Raw genomic sequence first — 19,039 nt, forward strand, 5'->3', positions numbered from 1 at the left:
AGGTATAGTTGAACAACATAAATCTTGTGTGTTTTCTTGACTTCTTGTCTATTTTGTTTCAAGATATGTTGTTCATTTTTTATTGGAAAATTACTTAAAGGAGCCTGGCAAAGGGATTTTTTTTCTAACTAGTCATGAGTTTTGGGTGGTTGTTTGATAGTTTATTTAGTAAACTTTTTATTTCTTAATGGTCCTTCAACCTCATTTTAGTTTATAATATTTATAAAATACCCAAACTACCACTTTTTTCATCTTTTTCACTACTTAGGTTTTCCAACGACGATTCCAATAATTTTTGATGATTTTTTTATTATCATGAATGGTGAATGAAAATGATATATTTCTAATTATGAGCATTTAGGTGTATTTTTTGATTTATTTCAATGATTTATTACAAAAAATGAAGAACAAAGTTGAGATTCAAATTTTTTTCTACAATGTAGAGCTCACTTGTCGAGTTCAACACTTTTATTGTTGAGCTCACCAATTTTTATTCATTGTTGACCTCACCGATTTTATTTATTATCGAGCTTACCATTTTTTATTAATGAGTTCAATAATTTTTTTAAATGCTAAACTTGACAATAAAAATATTGAATAATAAAAAAAAATAAAAATGATGAGCTCAATGCTGGTAAAACCCGCTCGTTTTCATTTTTTTGAGTTTTTTTCGACTAAAATACATGGAAAGTTCGACTAAAAATTTAAATAACGGCTTTTGTAGATGATTAAAAAAAGAAGAACCATATTTGATCGATTTCATCCAAAAACGAAGTAAAAAAAATTAAAAAATCCCTTACTTTTTACATACATTTTCAAAATACTTGAAAAATTCATAAAAAATGATTTATTCTTCCTTCACAAATCTTTTTCATTAGAATGGAATATCTAAAACTTGACTAGGATGCAAAAAAAAAAAATCCCATTTTTTTGGATGAAAGTGGTGAGATTGAATGGTAAGGACAATTTCAACATTTTAATAAAAAAAAATGTGTGGAGTGGGGTTGTGGGACTGATTATAAATAATTTTTTGGCTAAATGAACTATTAAGAGAAGCCCTAAAACTTAGGGATCATCCTCATCAAAAATCAACTCATTCAAAAACTTTTAACCCATATAAGACAAAATAATTTAGCTATGGTGTGGATTTATTAATTTGTAGGGTGTTTATATACTTATCCATGGGATATAAGAGGTAATATCCTTTTAAGAATAAGGGCATACTTGTCCATGCTCAAAAAAACAAAGGGCATACTTGTCCGTGTTGAAAAAAGGGAAGTGCTTACCGCTTCAGCACTTTTTTTCAGCATCAAAATAGTGCTGAATTTTTTTTACTTATTTTCAGCAATAAGCACGAGTAAACAAACGCGCTATTTTGACAAAAGTGCTGAATTTAATTTTTTTCAGCAATAAGCGCTGAAAAATAGCACAAACAAACACCACCTTACACTACATTGGTCAAGGGGGTGTGCCATCTGTTTCAAAATTAAGGGGTATCTCGAATATTCATCAACCTAGAGGATATATCCAAATTACCCGATGTAAAACCATTATAACACCGTTATAACGATCATAACGGTGATGTCAGCTTTATTCATCTCGCCGTTATAACGGACGCTTCAATCGTCGCTTCCTTGAAGTTAAAACCACCGTGTGAAAGGACAGACATTGGGTTTATCGGTTACTTCCACGTTACTAACTTTTCTTTTATCTAACAGCGCCATTATGTCGACACGGCTGTTAATTTTAATAGCGCGAAACATGTGCGAAGCCCCCTGCCCCCACAGCCCCCACTGCCCACTATTTATTAAACGGTTTTCCTGTTCGGTGGGCGTCAATCAACCCAGCATCTCATCCTCTCTTCTTCTTCTTCTTTCTCCAAACGCACCCACAGAGCTAAGATCTTCGTCTTCTCCAAGGAAATTTCTTCTCGATTTCGATTTCTATCTTCTGTGACCGTTTGATCATCGATCAACGGTTGTTAGCGTGTAATTTACGCCTAAGGTATGCGTTTTTGGGTGAAATTTTCCCTAATTTTCGTTTGATCATCGGTTGATTTTCTTATTTTGTTTGTCTTTTTCATGATTATTGGCTAGATGATTGTATATTTTATGATTTCGTTCTCTTTTACTGATTTTTTCAAGTTTTAATTGTTATTTGTTTGCTTATGGTTGATTGATTCTATTTATTGTCTCTAATTGTTGATCTGTGTAGAGAGCGAGTATCGTTTATGATCATGGAATCTTGTTGTTTCTTCAACAGGGACGAATCTTACTTTTTGATCAATTATTAGGAATTTTGTTGGGCAATTTTAAGCCCCTTTTAGATCGGTTTTGGCTGGAATTGCAGTTCGATTTAAGAGGAATGGTGTTTTCTAGAACTTCTGCAGATAGGATTTTATTTTGATCAATTATTAGTTTTTTTTTTTTTTTTTTTTTAAAGGTTTGCAGATAGGGTTTATTTATGTTTTTTTTTTTTTTAAAGTTTGTAGAGGTTTCATATATGAGAATTATCGGCTGGTTTCGGATTTTCAGTGTTTGCACCAGTGATAGCTAGAGTGAAGTGCCCATATAATACAGTATTAGGGTTTGATGCTTTTACTGGGAAAGATAGTTTTATAATTATAATTATAAATTATAAATTGAACACACCTGACTTAATTTTTGGTTCTGTTGTCATCAACTGGGAGAGAGGGGAGGTGTCGGGCTGAGAGAGGTGTAGAACAGAAGTGGGTTAAGCTGCAGCAACTGAACAAGGGAAGAAGGAAACAGCGAAGAAGAAGAATACCTGTTTTTGTGGTCAGATGGCTGTAGAAGAAGATATTGTGGCCTGGTATAGATGCTAGAAAAGCTGCATTTAGAGTTAGGTTGCTTGTTTGCAATGTAACAAAATAAAGGAAAACAGAGCAAGTTATGTTTGTATATATAAATATTTGCTATTTTTTTCTATTTAAGTGTCTTGATATGTTTATATATATAAATATTTTCTATTTTTTCTATTTAAGCGTGTTGTTTTTGTGCTAGAGCCTTTCATGCGTGCCTTAGTGCGGAAGGGGACTGGGATGTACCTCTCCATGAGGTGTGCCTTGGGGCATATGCTTCCATGCCTTTAAAAGCATTAGTACACACCTCAACTGACTAATTTGTTTGAAATGGCTCAAACTTTCCTCTTTGACCACCTTTTGGATCAATTTGACGGAGTTGGTATTGGGCCATCTAAGGAACAATCATTATGAAATTCCTTGGCAATTTACCTATAAAAATAAAAATAAAAAGAAAAAAGAAAAAAGAAAAAAGAAAAAAGAAAAAAAAAGAAAGGAAAACATTTGGACCTAGAGTCTTGTCACCCCAACTCTTTCATTGCCTTAACCACCTCTTCGTCGTAGAATAGATACTCCAACGCTTCTCTTTGAACCCTTGATAAGAAAAACCCATCTAGAGGCGACTTGCACGAATGAGCTCCTATATTGTAAAAGGTCCATGATTTGTTTACTACCTTGCTATTCCGCCTCTATAAGATGCCCTTTTGCTAGCAATTTAAGGTGTTGTTACCGCATCTTTTAGCATTGACAAGGATTTGAGATACATTAGTGTTCTTACCTCCTTTGAGCCACTGAGCGTTGCATTTTTCCCATTAACTTCTTCACACTTAGCAAATTCTAACAACTTCACTTTAGCTTTATCCGTTCTACTAATTTCCTTTCAGGGATAGAGAAACCTTTTGTTTCTTACAATCAATAGAGATGACTTTCTTGAGAAGACTTCTTATCTTCAAGCCAACCCCGCAGGATGAAGAAATATTCTATTCTTTGAGCTTAACTTTCAAAGCCTTCAAATTTCTCCACTTAACATAATTATACCTTCCTCTAGAAAAAGGACCATCATCCTTCTTTTTTCTCCATTTATGCAGGTCCCTGAAATTAGATGTTTTTAAACTAAAACGGGGTTTGACACTTACCAACTCCTCACAATCAATAAGATGGGATAATAGTCCAAGGCTGATCTACATAAAGCTTCTTGGAATACATTTAGAAAGGTGGTTTCCCAAAATGAGGATACCAATAATTGCTCAAGTTTTGGACATAATTGGGTTCTCTTGATTGTTGGACCATGAGAGCAGGATTCCTTTTTGGGGAAGATCTATTAAGTCTGAAAATCTCCACAAAATTTGAAAATTCCGTCATAGTTCTAGTAATTCTGCTACCTCCCATTTTCTCATAAGAAAATCTGATGACATTGAAATCATTCTTATGAAACGTGACAAATCCCACGTCCATTAGATATCTTGCAATTCTTGCCCAAATTGTTTTCTCGGTTGGCTTAACGATGATCCATAAACTCCTATAAAGACTTTAGGAAAACTCACATCCTCAGTATAACAAAGAAACTATCCTTCACTGATACTACCTCCTTATCCCATGCAACTAAACTTTTCCTGAGGTTCCAATAGACAAGAAGGTCTCTCTTGCTCATATCTTTTCTACAGTTGTTCTCTCTTCTGGACTTTTTTTTCCATGTAATATAATAATGTTCATTTTACAGTTCTAACTTAACTTATTCATTATAGTGCTCCGGTCCCTTGGATCATGACCCTAGATCTTCCAAGATAGTATTTTAGGATTCTTCGGAAAACGAGAGCAACCTTGCTTCTGGTTATTTTATTGCCAACTAACCAATGTCGATTCCTAAGCCATCTTTGCTTGCATGTCTCTGTTCTCTTTGGGCCTTTTTTCTTCTTAGAAACAAACGGTTATCGAGCCATCCCCTCCTTTGGCTACTTATCTCCCTGCTCTCCTGAGAGTAGTTACTTTTGTTGTATTTTACCGCTCTTCTTCATATACTACTTAAAAAAAATTCTTTTTGATTAAGGAAGATAAAAAATTCGTATGCCATATGAAGACCTTTTACCTCGACATTCTGTTCTTTATTTGACCCAGCTCTGAGCAATCTCCAACAGCCTCAACTTTATAGTCCTCTCAAAAGGCTCCTCATTTCAAGTTGAAATTAGCTCCTGGTTAACTAATTTTTATTCTGACTACTATCTATATGGTTCACATAATTGTTGAAATATCCTGATAGTATGTCCCCAGGCTCGGGAAAGGTGCTTTGTGATGTAATGTAATCCTCCAATCTAAAGCTTGGTTGAGAAATAGAATTGACAAAGTTCTTCAACATTACATGAGGAATTGTCGATGGGAAGGAGAATCTCCAATTTGGTGGAGAATTAGTAACTCATTTGCAACTCTCGAAGGTTTTATAAATGGTCTCAAGCGAGTTAAATGGGGAATCTTTGGAGTTGAAGCTGTGGACAAAAAGAAATATAGATAGTGCTTGTTTGATTGATATTGGAGTGTCACAACCACATATAGAGCCTGAGAATGAACCACCTTCCCATAGGTCGCTCCTAATGATCAATTCAAGGCTTCTCCATTAGAAACTATGATGTGAGCAATGCAAACTTATATAATGCAAGACGGAGGGGTTTCGAGCTACAATAGTGTTGGAAAGCATTGTGCCAAAAGATAGATCAAAGAAGATAAGGGTTATTAAACTAGCTCCGGTTACATATCTATGGATCCAAAGATTCAATTAAAAAATAAATAGAAAAAAAAAAAAGGATAGAAGGTAATTTAGGGAATCACTCACCTAAGAATCCAGGAATCACTTGATTAGATGATAATGCAAGAATCACTTAATTAGATCAACTGGAACCACTCAGAGTTGTGGGGCTCCAAAAATAGAGGACTCATCTCTTTCTGATTTTTTCCTTCGAAAGAACCTTTGAAGATTCTTAATCTCTGAGTTTCTTATCCCAAAATGTTCTATGGAGTTTCAATTTATTGAGTTTTGGTGATGGGAGACGGAGTTTATGGAGGTAGGTGTTAAGCTGAGAAAAGACAAATTAACTAACTCTAACCACTAACATTAATGTTTTCATGAAAACTTACAAAGAAATTCAACAAAACGTGTTGGAACCTTAACACCTAACTTAGGACCACAAACTATGAACCCATTTTCCAAACTTGGTCCAAGTCCCAAGACATTTTCCTCTTTCCAAAGCTTGGGACGCTCCCCTTTTGACCTTTTTTTTTTGTTGTCTTTGGTCAATGAAGCTAGACCTTTCTTTGACGTCATCCCACTCATCCTTGCATCCATGTGTGATGCCATGCGGGCATTGAGCTGGAGTTTCGAACCTCATAAGACGCACAATTCAGCTCCCTTGATTGACTGCTTGATCGGGTTCAATGCCAGGATCAAACAGTTTCAAATCAAGCAATGGTGCTTCTTTTTTGGGCTGATGGCTTGATGGATCAACATTTGTGGTCCGATCTTTTATTTGGGAAGGTTAGTATTTTTTTTCTACAGCATACATGGAGAAAATTTTCTGGGCCTGAAAAGACATGGGATTTCATATACAAAGATCTATACCAGTTGCTAACCTGATTTGTATCCCTCATTACCCTATGAGCTTTGGGCTAGGGACCTCAAGGTAGCTCAAAATCTCAATGGAGGTAGAGTTAAGAGGGGAACATATGCATTTTTGAGGGAAAGGAGATTTCTATTCATAATTTGGTGTTGTTAATTTTGGGGCTTTTATTTTACTGGGGGAAAGGCTTCAAAGAGCTTGAGGGAGTTTTCCTTGAGGACTTTGTTGTTAAGGGGGACTTGGTTTGTAACTTAGAGGCGGCCTAATAGGCTCCCTTGTCTTCCTGTTGATAAGTTTGTATTTTGGGGTCATCTTGTCCCCTTCTTTCAATAAAATTTTAACTTCATAAAAAAAAAAAAAAAGATTGACTGTACTGCCACGATACTCCATCATTATCATCATTCTAATTCTAATCCTTTTCTTAAAGTTTACTCATCAAAGAAGTTTTTACCTCAATATATCGAGAAATACAATATGAAATCTAATCTTTTATTGGGACAGCCTTCATTCTATGCATTTCAGTCATATACTGGGTTTTTTGTCCTTTCAGAGATTGATAGACTTTGATTAGAACCTTATGCAATATTAGCATTGGCAGAAGTCATTAGAAAAAAAAATTAAAAAAAATCTACAATTAGTTTAGGCAAGCTACATTTCGTGGTGGGGTAGGAATCAGTTTGAATAAGAAAGGATTTGTCCAGATTTGTATGATCATTGATCAATTGGGTATTTATGAAAAAAATGTATCACTTCAGAAAATTCTCACTTTTTAATTTGGTAGACATCTGTCCTAATAACTTTGTAATGTGTTTTCATTGTGCTGACATTTGCTGCATCTCTATTGAGTGGTATCCTGAGGCAATGTGAGAGTAGCTATTCTTTTCCTTGCATGTTATTAGGTTTAGCTGGTTCGATGAATTTGCAGGTTCATGTGTGAAGATGGTATATCTTGCTTACTTGCATATGGTTCCTCCCTTGTTCTATATGATGCATCCAAACAAAGAATATGAAGGCAGTTGGCTCTAGACTGGGGCAATTCCTGTATCGGCAAGTGAGAGGTGTTGGTATAATAATCAAAATGGTTTGGGAATTTTAAACTTATATTCTTTCCAAAAGTTTTTTTTAATTGTTGTAGCTGCTGTTCCGACTGCTTGTTTAGTGGGTTAGGTTGCTCCTTTCAGTCTGTTCACCACTGCATTTTTCCTCAACAACTTTTTATGACATGCCTCCTTTCGTTTTTCATCCTTGTCCTGTTTTCATCATTTTCCTTCAATAGGTATTGTTTGATGCTTTTGGTTTCTGTTTGATAACAAATTACATCTTATTCCCAGCTTTTGGAATTGTAAGCCTCCCTTGAGAGCTCTATCCTTCTTATCATATTGATTTAAAAGGAAAATTTCTTTATTCCTGTTGTTTGGTTGGGGAGAAAAATCTTGCTTCTATGATGTTCAGTGTGTGTATCTAGTCCCCTTCATGATCTGGAGCAAATAGAAAACAATGGCTTTTAATAATGGTATAGCGGAACTAAGAGAAGTAATTCACGGAGTTTTTCACTAACAAAAAAGACCAAAGATTCAAGAAGTTGTTGGGGGATATTAGTACTTGGTTCTTCAAGCAAGTCCTGACTTATGATTGGGTTGGTCTGTGCAGGAAGTTCTAGAGCTCCCTCTTGGCCTGAAGATGTTTTGATTCCCAACTTAGCGTGTGGATTTGAACTCTGGTAGAGGTGGGAACTCTGTTCAATAGTAGTGTGATATTGCCGCTGTCAGCGTGGCAGGCTTATTCTCGGCCATTAATATGGAAATAATGTCTATTTAAAATGGGATGATGCTATTTTCCAAGCACTTTCCCCCTTTTGGTTGAGGGAGATTTTTCATTTTTCTCTTAGATGGGCAGGGAAGTTTCCAACATTTTTGAAAGAGAGAGGCTATCTGTTTGCTAACTATATATTTTTTTTTATGGGTAAGCTGGACTTGAACCCATGACCTCAAAAAGTTGTTTTGCAATGTGTCAAACCAACTGAGCTATGGGTCTAAGCCCTTGCTAACTATATTGTTGATCAGATTTTAGATATCCATCAGAAAAAGCTCTTTCGTGACAAATTCACTAACTTTGGCATTCATAATGTTGAGCCAAGTATTTTGGATCATATTCTTCTTTGTAATCACCTAGAAGGTCTCTCGTATTCCCGCGCCCCCTTTTATTGTATATTCAGGTGAAAGTCCAACAAACTATGGAACAATCCTCACTAGTAGAATACATACAACAGTATAAATATATATATTTTTAAATTTAGAGGGAAAAAATAGTTTGATAATGTTCTTTTAGTTGGGCATTTTACCCTATTTGTTGAAAGTCCAACTATGGAACAATCCTCATTGGTAGAATACGTTCAGAGTGAAAATTTTGATAGTGTTATTTTAGTCTTTTGCATTTCACCTTTATTTGGTGTGAAACTCTAACGACCCATGAAACAATCGTCACTAGTAGAATACACGCACACTGTAAATAATTTTTTAATTAAATTTAAAAGGATAAATAGTTCGATAATGTTTTCTTAGTCGTGCATTTCACTGCAAACTTTGTATCACTAGAAGCACTGCAAAACGTAGAGGTTCTAGAAAAGGTGACAATGAGGAAGGGGCTGTCTTTGACCATTCCAAAAGGTTTTCACTTTCACTAGACCCTACAGTAAGATGACGAATCATTGAATCAAATCCCATGAAGAAGATGCAAATAAGATCTTGCTTTTTCAGTACTTCGGTTCTGAATGACAAAAAAGAGTGAAAATTATGTTATGATTAAGGCCCCTAATATTGTTAAGATTGGGGAGATTGGTTGCAGAACTATTTATCAAAGAAAAATAATGGTAGAAAACCCAAATTGGATGAGAGTGATCTTCTTCTATCAATGAGTATTGTAATGACTAACGAGAAATTGTCTAATTTGTTGGCTATTTGATCCTTAGACCTTAATAAGAATTACTCAACAAGTTGACAGAGGGGGGATGTGAATGAAACTAATTTTTTAGCATGTGGAATATTTGTGATGTGTTAATAGCTGCAGTACCTTGGGAATAAATTCTTTGGACATGGTAGTTGAATTGATCTTAGGAAACCTGAATCATGTTATATATAGGAAGATTGCATCCTTGATCCTACTGTGACTCAAGTGGATATTAATTGAGCTCCTATAGCTGTTGTAGTATTTGGACTACCTCTCAACCTGTTTTGCTTGTGGCATTAGATTTAGATATGCATACAATTTACCTGAGTTTCTATGATGACATTTGAAATGGATTTCGTGTTCTTCTTTCGCTCTGGATTACTGTTCTCTTTGAAGATGAGCATGCATAGAGTTTGCGGGGGAGTACCGTGGCTATCTTGTAACCATCTTAAGTCAGGATAAGAGTGGTTGTTTGTACCTAAGATTGTAGCTGGTTTGGGTCTGCCTTAACCACGATAATCTTTCCAAAAAAAAAAAAAATGCTTGACGCAGAGCTTGCGTCCGCATTTTAATTTTATGGGTTCAATCCACAAGCAACTTGGAAGCTATTCATTCTTCAATGTCTTTTCCCAGTTCATTTGGGCACCCAGATCGCTATCATAATGCTTCAGGAAGCTCTACTCACATTCCCATGGGGCGATGGAAATCATCAGTCAAGGGTTTGTCACATTGTCTGTACAGCATTATCGGCCGAATGCTGATAAATTACGTTAGTTCTGAGTTAGTGTGTTTCTTATGTTTCATGGTAAACCTTATCTATTCGCTTTAATGAAAAAGCAAGCTACTATCAATTTGCCGCTCCATGGAATTTAAGAGCCTATATGATGCCTGTTACAATCTTATGCCTTACATTTCCGGTCAGAGTTCTTATAATCTTATTAGCTCTTATTGATATATCCCAGTTTGATTTGTCACAATGAATATGGAATACAACCAGGGAAGTAACTATCTCTGCTAAATCTCATCATGGTACATTGAAAGCTTGAATCTACTGTTTTGACTGTGAAAATACTTCACCTTGCACATAACCCTTGATGAAGCTTCCTTAGCCATGTTAACTTACTAACTGAAGAGCAGAATTCATGATTTTTTGTTGAAACCGTACTCGAGCTTTTCACAAAATTGGGACCTTCGGAAAGACAAGGCTGTTTGTTTTGGTGAAGTGAACAGGTATAGTCTCTGAATCAGTTGAGTGAGAGTAGTGTTTGAACTTGTAAAATACTAACTGAATTATTTTAAGCCTCCAATATCGCAAATTGGAATCTCCACCTAATACGCCAAACAAAACCCTAAACCCTTTTACGATGTTCTATCAAAATTTAACTGTCAAACCTTACCTTTTGAATCACTTAACAATTATGGAGAAATTACTAGGAAAACTCTGTAAGTTGAGATTTTTGAAATGTAGGTCTCAAGTGATCTTGTTAAAACCCACATGGAATCCTTGTCTAATGCATAATGTGAAAATGCAATGAATGATGATAATAACAAATGCTTCTCATAGTACAAGCACAATACAACTCTCATAAACATTGGGACATTTCTTCCACCATTATCTACACCAAAATTTAGAAAATGAGAAGTTGATGGGATTTTGTTTAAACCCTAGGTCTTATAAGAGCATTACTTATATTACAACATATAGATGGCCAATTTCTAAGTGATCTATTTTCAATCCAAATAAATCTCATATTTTTATCATGGTAGAGAATTGTGCACGTAAGTCGATCATTTCAGCGGTTCTGGCAACCCTAGTTTCTTGTATGTCAACTTTCTTGATTTCTGTCAAAGGATCTATGAAAGGATTCTGGGAGCTAGTTTTATTGGCATGGATTTTCTTACCCTTTTCTAGGTTTAGTGGGTTTCAGTTATGCAGGTTTATTGATGATGAGGGTGTAGCTTTCTTCCTCTTATATGTTCCCATTTGTGATGTATTCACGTATCAATCAATATTTGAAGCTTTAGATGGGAGTGTATCTGCATGTCAGGTGAGAAGGGTTCGTATAGTAACTCCTCTTGAACTTTGTTACTCCTTCAAATAGATATTTTTTTATAGAGATTTATGTGAATGATACCACCAACATTCTTTGACTGCTTGCTTGGTGTATTATCTGTTCGTGTCAATCAACTCGTCACTAAATTTATCTTCAGTATCATTCCAAGCATCTTTTTTAAATATTAAAAAAAAAAAAAATAGTTTATAGATTAGCTGCCAAGGCAAGTTTTCTGGTTTACTAGTATTCTTTTTTTCTTGACTGCTAACAGACTTGTTTTTGGGCAAGATTGCAATATTCATAGTCACGTGCAGGACAGACCTAATTTGGTGGATTGCTTGATCAGGCTTTCTTCTTCACTATTTCCAACTCAATTATAAAAGATGTAGCAGGCACTTTGTAGCCTGCTGGGCAAGAGAAGAGAGGGTTTTTCATTACTGAAATCCTATTTTTCCATCACGAGTTTTTATGCATGAAAGCTGGGATTTTTGTTACGTAGGACGATGGCCTTTGGATTGGGGGAGTGAAACTATAGAGATCACTAGAGAACACATAATTTGTTGATCATTGTCTTTCTTCGGAAGGTCATCTTCAAACTCGTCTCCCCATTCAGATGGAGTGATTGGGACAAATGAAGTTACATTAGTCATGCATAGATCTCAAATCTGGTAGGCCTTTCTACCATTAATCCACTAACTTCGGGATATGCACCTCATCAGGTTTTAGCCTGATGCACATCATCACTCTCCCTCTCGGGTCTTCTTGCATGAATAGACCATTGAATGTGGGATTGGAAGGGAGAGGAGGTGTGATGGTGTTGAACAACTTGTAACCAATCGTCCATGATATCTCTAACCTTGTTTGCATGGAATTCACTTCTACAACAGTATCATGCTTCTCTCGTGGAATGGAGAAAATATGTTGAGATGGAGCTTTAAAATCTTACCCATACAGTTCTATCCAAGGATGGTAGGATCCTTAGAACTAGTCTCTGTGAGTAGAACCGTCAGATTTTGGGTACAGTGAGTATGCTTGAGAGCATTGGTGTCAAGCAGGATTCTGGCAGTACCTAGGCTTTCTTCTATTTCTGACATGATGGCATGGGGAGTGTATCATTCTCATTTGGGCAGTGGACTACTGTTAGAAAGCGTTGCCATGGCTTTCACAAATTTTTGTTATACTCGTGTACGTTCATGTCTTGGTATTGGGACCTTCTCACAACTTACTGTATTTGGGCATTTCTGAAGGGATGGCGATAGATGAATCTACTTATTGAAGATGTATGTGCTTTGGGATGGGATTGGGTGATTGTGAGTGGCTCTTTGGTTCTCCATGTTACTTGCCATTGACGAGAGACCTTACCAACTCAAAGCTGAAATGTTACTGTGCATACTCACAATATTGAGCTCGGCCACTCCCACCCATGATTGTGGCATGCACAGTGGGCTGGATGAGGCTTAAATGAAGATCATGTTCTGGAAAATATATATAACAAGCATGGATTGCACAATACTGGGCATTTAGATTCTTACAAGTTATAACTATTTACCCAGACAGTTTGCTAACGATTATGACTAGCTAGCTGGAGTGAGATGGTATCATATTGAAATCAAGTACAGAGCTTGAGACAGCTAGATTCTTAATTACTTTTGGTTACCAATTATCCACAAGAAAAGCTGGGTTATTGTGGCCAACACAATGGAGGGAGATGGTGCCTATTGGAATTAAACATGAGGCCTTGTTGTTATTCCAATGTGTGTTTAGATTCTGTTCATAACTTGTCTTCAGAGAAGGCTGTGGGTGGTGCTAGTGTCGCAGAACTTGGGCCAAAAAAACAATAAAAAAAAAAATTGTTCAAGTGGGTGCAAGGATGTTTCTCCATTGACAAATCCTCCCTCAAAGGGAAAATTGAAATTTGACTTCCCTCCTGAAGCTGCAAGGTGCTGGGGTTTCAAGAGTTCTACCTATATTTTATTTACAAGTGGGCTAATCTCAACGATTCTATTATTGGTTCTGTGAATAAGCAAAATTTCGTTGGTTTTTAATCAAGAATATTCCATTTTATTTGAGGGGAGTTTTCTGAAATTGTATAATTTATATGTAACTATCAAAAGCAGGCAACTCCAAGTACTGTATATGGTTTCTTGTTGTACAAGTTGTGCTATAATTTTATATAGTTATCAGGAAGTTTTTCTTTAGGATACAAGCTTTAAATTAGAGTTGGGATTTCCATAGAATCTTCATCCTGCCAGAAAAAGAAGGGGACTTCCAACCAGACAAAAGAGAGATGAAAGATCAGGGATGACATCAGGAGACCTTAAAAAGAGACAAAAAAATGAGACCAGACCTCAAAAGCCACATCTCACAATGAAGTGGTTGCACCTTTGACGGAAAGGGAAGTTCTTTGCTGAGTTAATTATTAGTATTCTTGGCTTGTGTTTTTTTTGGTGTTTAAGCAATTTTGAGAAATTTAGGGGGCTGTTTTTTTGAAGATTTTCTGTTTAGGTGGGATCTGGTGAGTGGAAAGAGAAGTTAGCTTGTATCTTTCCTTGAGGACCCCTTTTCCTCTTATCAATAAATTTTATTTAGCAAAAAATTTAGAGTTGCAATACTTTCATGTTGACGATCTTGGTAATTTTGCTTATATCTGATCTTACAGAAATAACCATGATTTTTAGGCATCGAATAGTAGTTCTCATACTGGAGCAAGTTACTAGCAGTGTAATCTAGGTTAATGATTCTAGTACTAAGTTGCCCTGCAATAATTAAGCCTTATTGGAGTATTTGACAAGGAATTTGTGATGTGGTTTGTTAACTTATTTAGCACTCTCCCTGTTGCATAGGCATATATAAATGATACACATATGCGATTATTATTCAGCCTCCCTTTCTCTTGGAATCCTAGATTTTAATAGTGCATCCTTGCTTTAAGGCCTCTATTTTTCATCCTTATTTTGAACTAGTATCATTTATTAGGCGTAATATTACTTATCTTTCCTCAGGTCTCAGGGAAAATACTTTCTGTTAGTCTGGTGAACAAATACTTGTTTTGGGTCAAGTTTCTTGAGAGAATATTGGTGATATTATTTACTGTCTGACATACTCTATTTTTCTTCTTGTCATACCCATATAATGATGTGAGTTTTGATAAACATCTTTGAGTATTGATATCTTCCGGAAAAAAAACAAAATTCTTCCAGTATCCATCAGATGTATGGTAAGACACACGTTAGAAGTTCAAAATTGTTAATGATTAGAGGAATTGAAATAGAAGTTGTTTGGCTACCTTTCTTTTGAATGCTTGAATATTTTATGCTATTTTTATATAGAATGCATTTTGGGATGTAAACTTATGGAGAGAAATGCATGGTGGTGTTATTGCAAATGACTGACTTTTGAAAAATTCTAATCCTGCAGTAGGATGTGGATCTCCTTATAGAGGTAACATGCAATATGTGTTCTTATTTAGATCTGAAAAGAGAAGAAAACTGCGGTTCCTTTTCTGGATAATCTGGACATTATCTGTTTCAGACTCTTTACTCTGTTTCATATATGTATGTAAGCACATATTGTGGGTTTCACTTCTGAATTTTTTCAGTTGCTTTTCCTATATATACAGGTTGGCGTTTTCTTGTATTCCGACTCCAAAGCGTAAACCATCTTAAATATAGAGGTCACACTGTTATGGGGCATAGACACTTGTTCAGCACACCTGAAGTTTTTGAGATGGACCATGATCAAAACCGGAACCATCCACATGTTGAGCAGCCTTCCTTGCATTTGGGTACTTTTTGGCTTTTTAAATTCTTCTATATGCACATTCACTCATTATAACATGTTTTCTACGTCTAGAAGAAGTGAACCCCCATGTGAAGGGTCTGACCTAAAAATTCAAACCCCATGCCTTTATACTTTATATTCGTAAATTTACTTTGAATGAATAGCCATAACTTATGCCCTAGTTACATATCTTGTAGGCCGGGCCAGTGCACTGGAGAATGGTTCCTTTATTGCTCCTATGGAAAATATGTCTAATGGGGGAGTAAATTTTGCCCCTCACTGGAATTCAGCACTGCGGTCAAACGAGTATTCTTCATCAAGTGTCATGGATTTACCACATTATCAATTGGCTACTTCAGGCCCGTCATATGATCCCTTTGTGCACTCATCGGTTGCGGGAAACTTCTGTCCGATTCCACAAAATTATTCTGATCGTCCATCTTCTTCTAGTTATCATGCACACATAATCCACGGGCCTGAAGCTGGCATCGATGATTCTGCAGTGGTTAATGGAAGAGGGCCGTGCAAAAGAAAAAGCCCGGCACTTCCCTCTGTCTGTGACGGAAGCAGTAGCAGCAGATCTTACAATGCTGGAAGTTCTTCTGATCTCACTTTATCTTCTGATTTACAGCCAGAAAAGCCAATCTCGGGTTCTCAGCATTGCCCTTGGGTTCCCATGGGTGTAAACCCAAGTTATAGAGGTAACAATCTCTCGATTGCAGAAGGTTCTCAAAGGAATGTGAGAAGCCGTTCTACACTTGACTTGGAAGCTGACCTAGCTAGAACCCATTTATCAAACAATCCATATCACCATCTCCATTCAACGGGCCCTCCTCCGGTGCACCATTCTGATGTTGTGGATCTTACGGGTCAAAGTGTTAATGCAACAACTCGTGAGTGGAACCGTGTTCTTGCATGTCCAGCTGCTCGGGGGAGAATCATAGCTTCAGGTTAGTTTGAGATATATTTGCTTTTTTGGTCAATTTTGACATCTTTACTATTGTATTATAGTGAGAGAAGGCGTCGTAGAAGGGGTTCAACACCAGAATTTGGATCTCACAAATGCCCACCACCACCTTTAAATTAGAGAGCTGCTATTAGCAACCCAACGCTTACTTATTACATCCCAAATTCTTAAAATTATTTCTCATGCCCTAATTAAAGATTAAAACACACCATTTGACCTTACCAAAAATTGGTTCAAGTTATGACATCAACATCACAAAGCATGATAACACATTCAGACAACTTGAACAGTTGTTTAAAATTAGGATTAGGCTCATATAAAATCCTAAACAATTGTTTTATTATTTTTCATTTTAATTGGGGTGTAATAAGTAAAAGTAGGGGTGCCAATAACAGCCCTCTTAAATTAAAACTTTATATAATCAGGGTCATTTTGGTAAAAAAAATCAAGAAAATTGCAACCCAGTGGGTTAGGTTTCAAAATTACAAATAAGCCCTTTTGATACCTGTGCATTTGCAGATGCCGCCATCTTCTAGTCATCTATTAAATAAAAATTCTCTTTGAAAATTGCAGATACAAGTGGCTTAAGTCATGGGATGGACCAGCTCATAGTAGGAAGCAGCAGTACTGATAATTCTGTGGACTTCAGTGGATACCGTCATGACCTTGTTTCCAGCAGACATTCGGTTCCTCCACATAATATCCATAGCCCTGTCCCTCAAATTGTGAGGGGTCATGGTAGCTATCCTCACAGAGCACTACCTGCTTACAGGGCCACGTCAAGCTACCCGCGTTCGAGATACGTGGCAACTTCTTCCGAGGATGGTCCACAGTCACTGCCGGAAGCCTTTTCTTCCAGACATTCGAGGCCAGTATCTACAATAGGATGGCGTAGCACTGACAGGAGTGGAAGGCCGAGGATATATTATGAGAGATTGCGCGCACTTGCTGATGAGGCTGATGCCCATGATAGACTAGTTTCTGAGGTGCCTAACTTTCCCTCTTTGAGTCCACTGGAGATGGGGTATTAATCTAGTAACTGTAAGAAAAACGCTTTTCTTACTTAGTAACATTTTGACTCTTACTAAGGGTCCTTGAGCTCAAATGGATTACCACATTGGCAATCCAACACCACAGCCCTCTAGATTTCATGGAAAAACTCAGATTCAGAAAGACAAAAAAAAAAATTGGGCTTGATCCAAGATTTTGAAAATGGATGGCTATCAAACTTCTGCGAAACTCCCAGATTTAAAATTTAAATTCAATGGTGAAAAATAACAATTTTTTTTCAAAGTTCATAGAATTTTGTCCTCTAGAACCCTGGTATCAGATCATGTTTTTAGATGCCGCAAGGAGGGCTCAACCACCCTTAGTAAGAGTTGAAATCTTACCAGGGCTAGTCGGACTCGATACGGTAACATGGAGTCCAGTCATTCATGGCTACTATCCTTCCGGGAAGTCCCGGTGGGGTTCCCTAATTCCACTATTAACATACAACAAAACTTTTCTGAAAACTCTCGTTTCCTTGTGCTAGGCCGACTTCCCCCTAATGGAGTCCTTGATGCCAACCAGTTTGTTACATTTCATATTTATTTGCATCATCACTAACCAACTGATTGAAGTTATTCATTATATCTTTGCAGGGTCTTATGATGGTGGATCGCTCAGCCTTGTACGGTTCTAGAAACCCATTTGATCAACATAGGGACATGAGGCTAGATATAGATAACATGAGTTATGAGGTAATTAGTACTTGGTAGTAGACTCGCTTTGTGATATTTTATTCTCAAAAATTTCTGGCTCTCACCAATCAGAAATTATTCAATTGAATCAGGAATTACTTGCTCTTGGGGAAAGAATAGGGAATGTCAACACAGGGTTGTCTGAGGACTTGATCTCAAAGTGTTTGAAAGAGACAATATACATTTTAGATCAAATCCATGAGCATGAAAGTTGTGTAATCTGTCTGGTAAAAATTAACAAAACCTAATTTTCAACCCAAAAAAAAAAAAATTTGAGCTTTTTTGTCAGATTTCTTACTAGTTTTTGTTTCTTGGGTTGGGGGAATTGCAGGAAGAGTATAAGAACAAGGAAGAAGTTGGGACGCTAAAGAAATGCGGCCATGATTACCATGTTGGTTGCATCAAAAAGTGGTTGTTGATGAAGAACGTTTGCCCGATCTGCAAGGCTCCTGCTATGGGAGATAATTTGAAGGAGAAGTAACTCATTTATCTTTCATTGATTTAATGTAAATATATTCAGAGACATCTCCCCAAAGAAACTCTCTGACTTGTCAAAAAAATTGTGTTGGGGATGTTCAAATCAATCTAATTGTCCAGTTTTTACCATTTTATAGAGTTGAACCTTACTTGCATTAAGCAATATAATTTACCACCACTAGGGATTGGAGGAAGATCTTAGGGATTGTTTGGTTGCAGGTATGTAGGGACTAACTTGGATTATTTTCTCATTGTCTGTAAAAAGTGGAGAATCGTTTTTGTGTCCTTTTGTGAATAGTGTTCTATCATCGCTTCTCGGCCAAATGGTGATTGAGCAACTCCTGTAACCAAACACTCCCTTTTAGTTTCCTTATCAACTTTTTGAAGACCTCATCTGTCCTGCATGGGAAAAATCTAGCCGTAAGGGTTTGCTCCTCTGTAAGGGTTTGCTCCTCTCGTTGTGTGTTTGAAATTGGGTGGTCTCGACTTTATTGCATGTTGGGAAACTATCGTGGGGATGAGTTGTGCAAAATATATCCACAAGGGTTTGCTCCTCTGATTATGTGTTTGAAATTTTTGACGACTTTGTTGCATGTTGGGAAATTACTGTGGTGTTGAGCTCGAAAATTGCCCTGCAATTGAGTTGT

At 36.7% G+C, this 19,039-nt stretch overlaps 1 protein-coding gene across 12 annotated transcripts; it reads left to right on the forward strand.

The window, feature by feature from the left end:
* The first annotated feature begins 1,813 nt into the window (after positions 1-1,813).
* On the forward strand, positions 1,814-18,521 carry LOC147380460 (uncharacterized). Of its 12 annotated transcripts, none has more exons than XM_086431678.1 (9): positions 1,815-2,004; positions 8,077-11,420; positions 14,844-14,867; positions 15,046-15,210; positions 15,404-16,156; positions 16,747-17,159; positions 17,817-17,915; positions 18,008-18,142; positions 18,247-18,521. In XM_086431678.1, the coding sequence occupies exons 2-9, from the start codon at positions 11,414-11,416 to the stop codon at positions 18,394-18,396; spliced, it is 1,746 nt and encodes a 581-aa protein (XP_086287804.1). In that variant the 5' UTR covers positions 1,815-2,004; positions 8,077-11,413; the 3' UTR covers positions 18,397-18,521. The 12 variants fall into 12 exon arrangements, with proteins under 12 accessions (XP_086287799.1, XP_086287800.1, XP_086287804.1 ...); XM_086431677.1 differs by lacking the exon at positions 1,815-2,004 and adding an exon at positions 7,377-7,484; XM_086431676.1 differs by lacking the exon at positions 1,815-2,004 and adding an exon at positions 7,409-7,490.
* Positions 18,522-19,039: the final 518 nt, after the last annotated feature.

The sequence above is a fragment of the Akebia trifoliata genome, unplaced genomic scaffold (genome assembly GCF_017979445.1).
Source record: "Akebia trifoliata isolate Shusen 1 unplaced genomic scaffold, ASM1797944v1 Contig01398_ERROPOS7289552, whole genome shotgun sequence".
NCBI lineage: Eukaryota > Viridiplantae > Streptophyta > Magnoliopsida > Ranunculales > Lardizabalaceae > Akebia > Akebia trifoliata.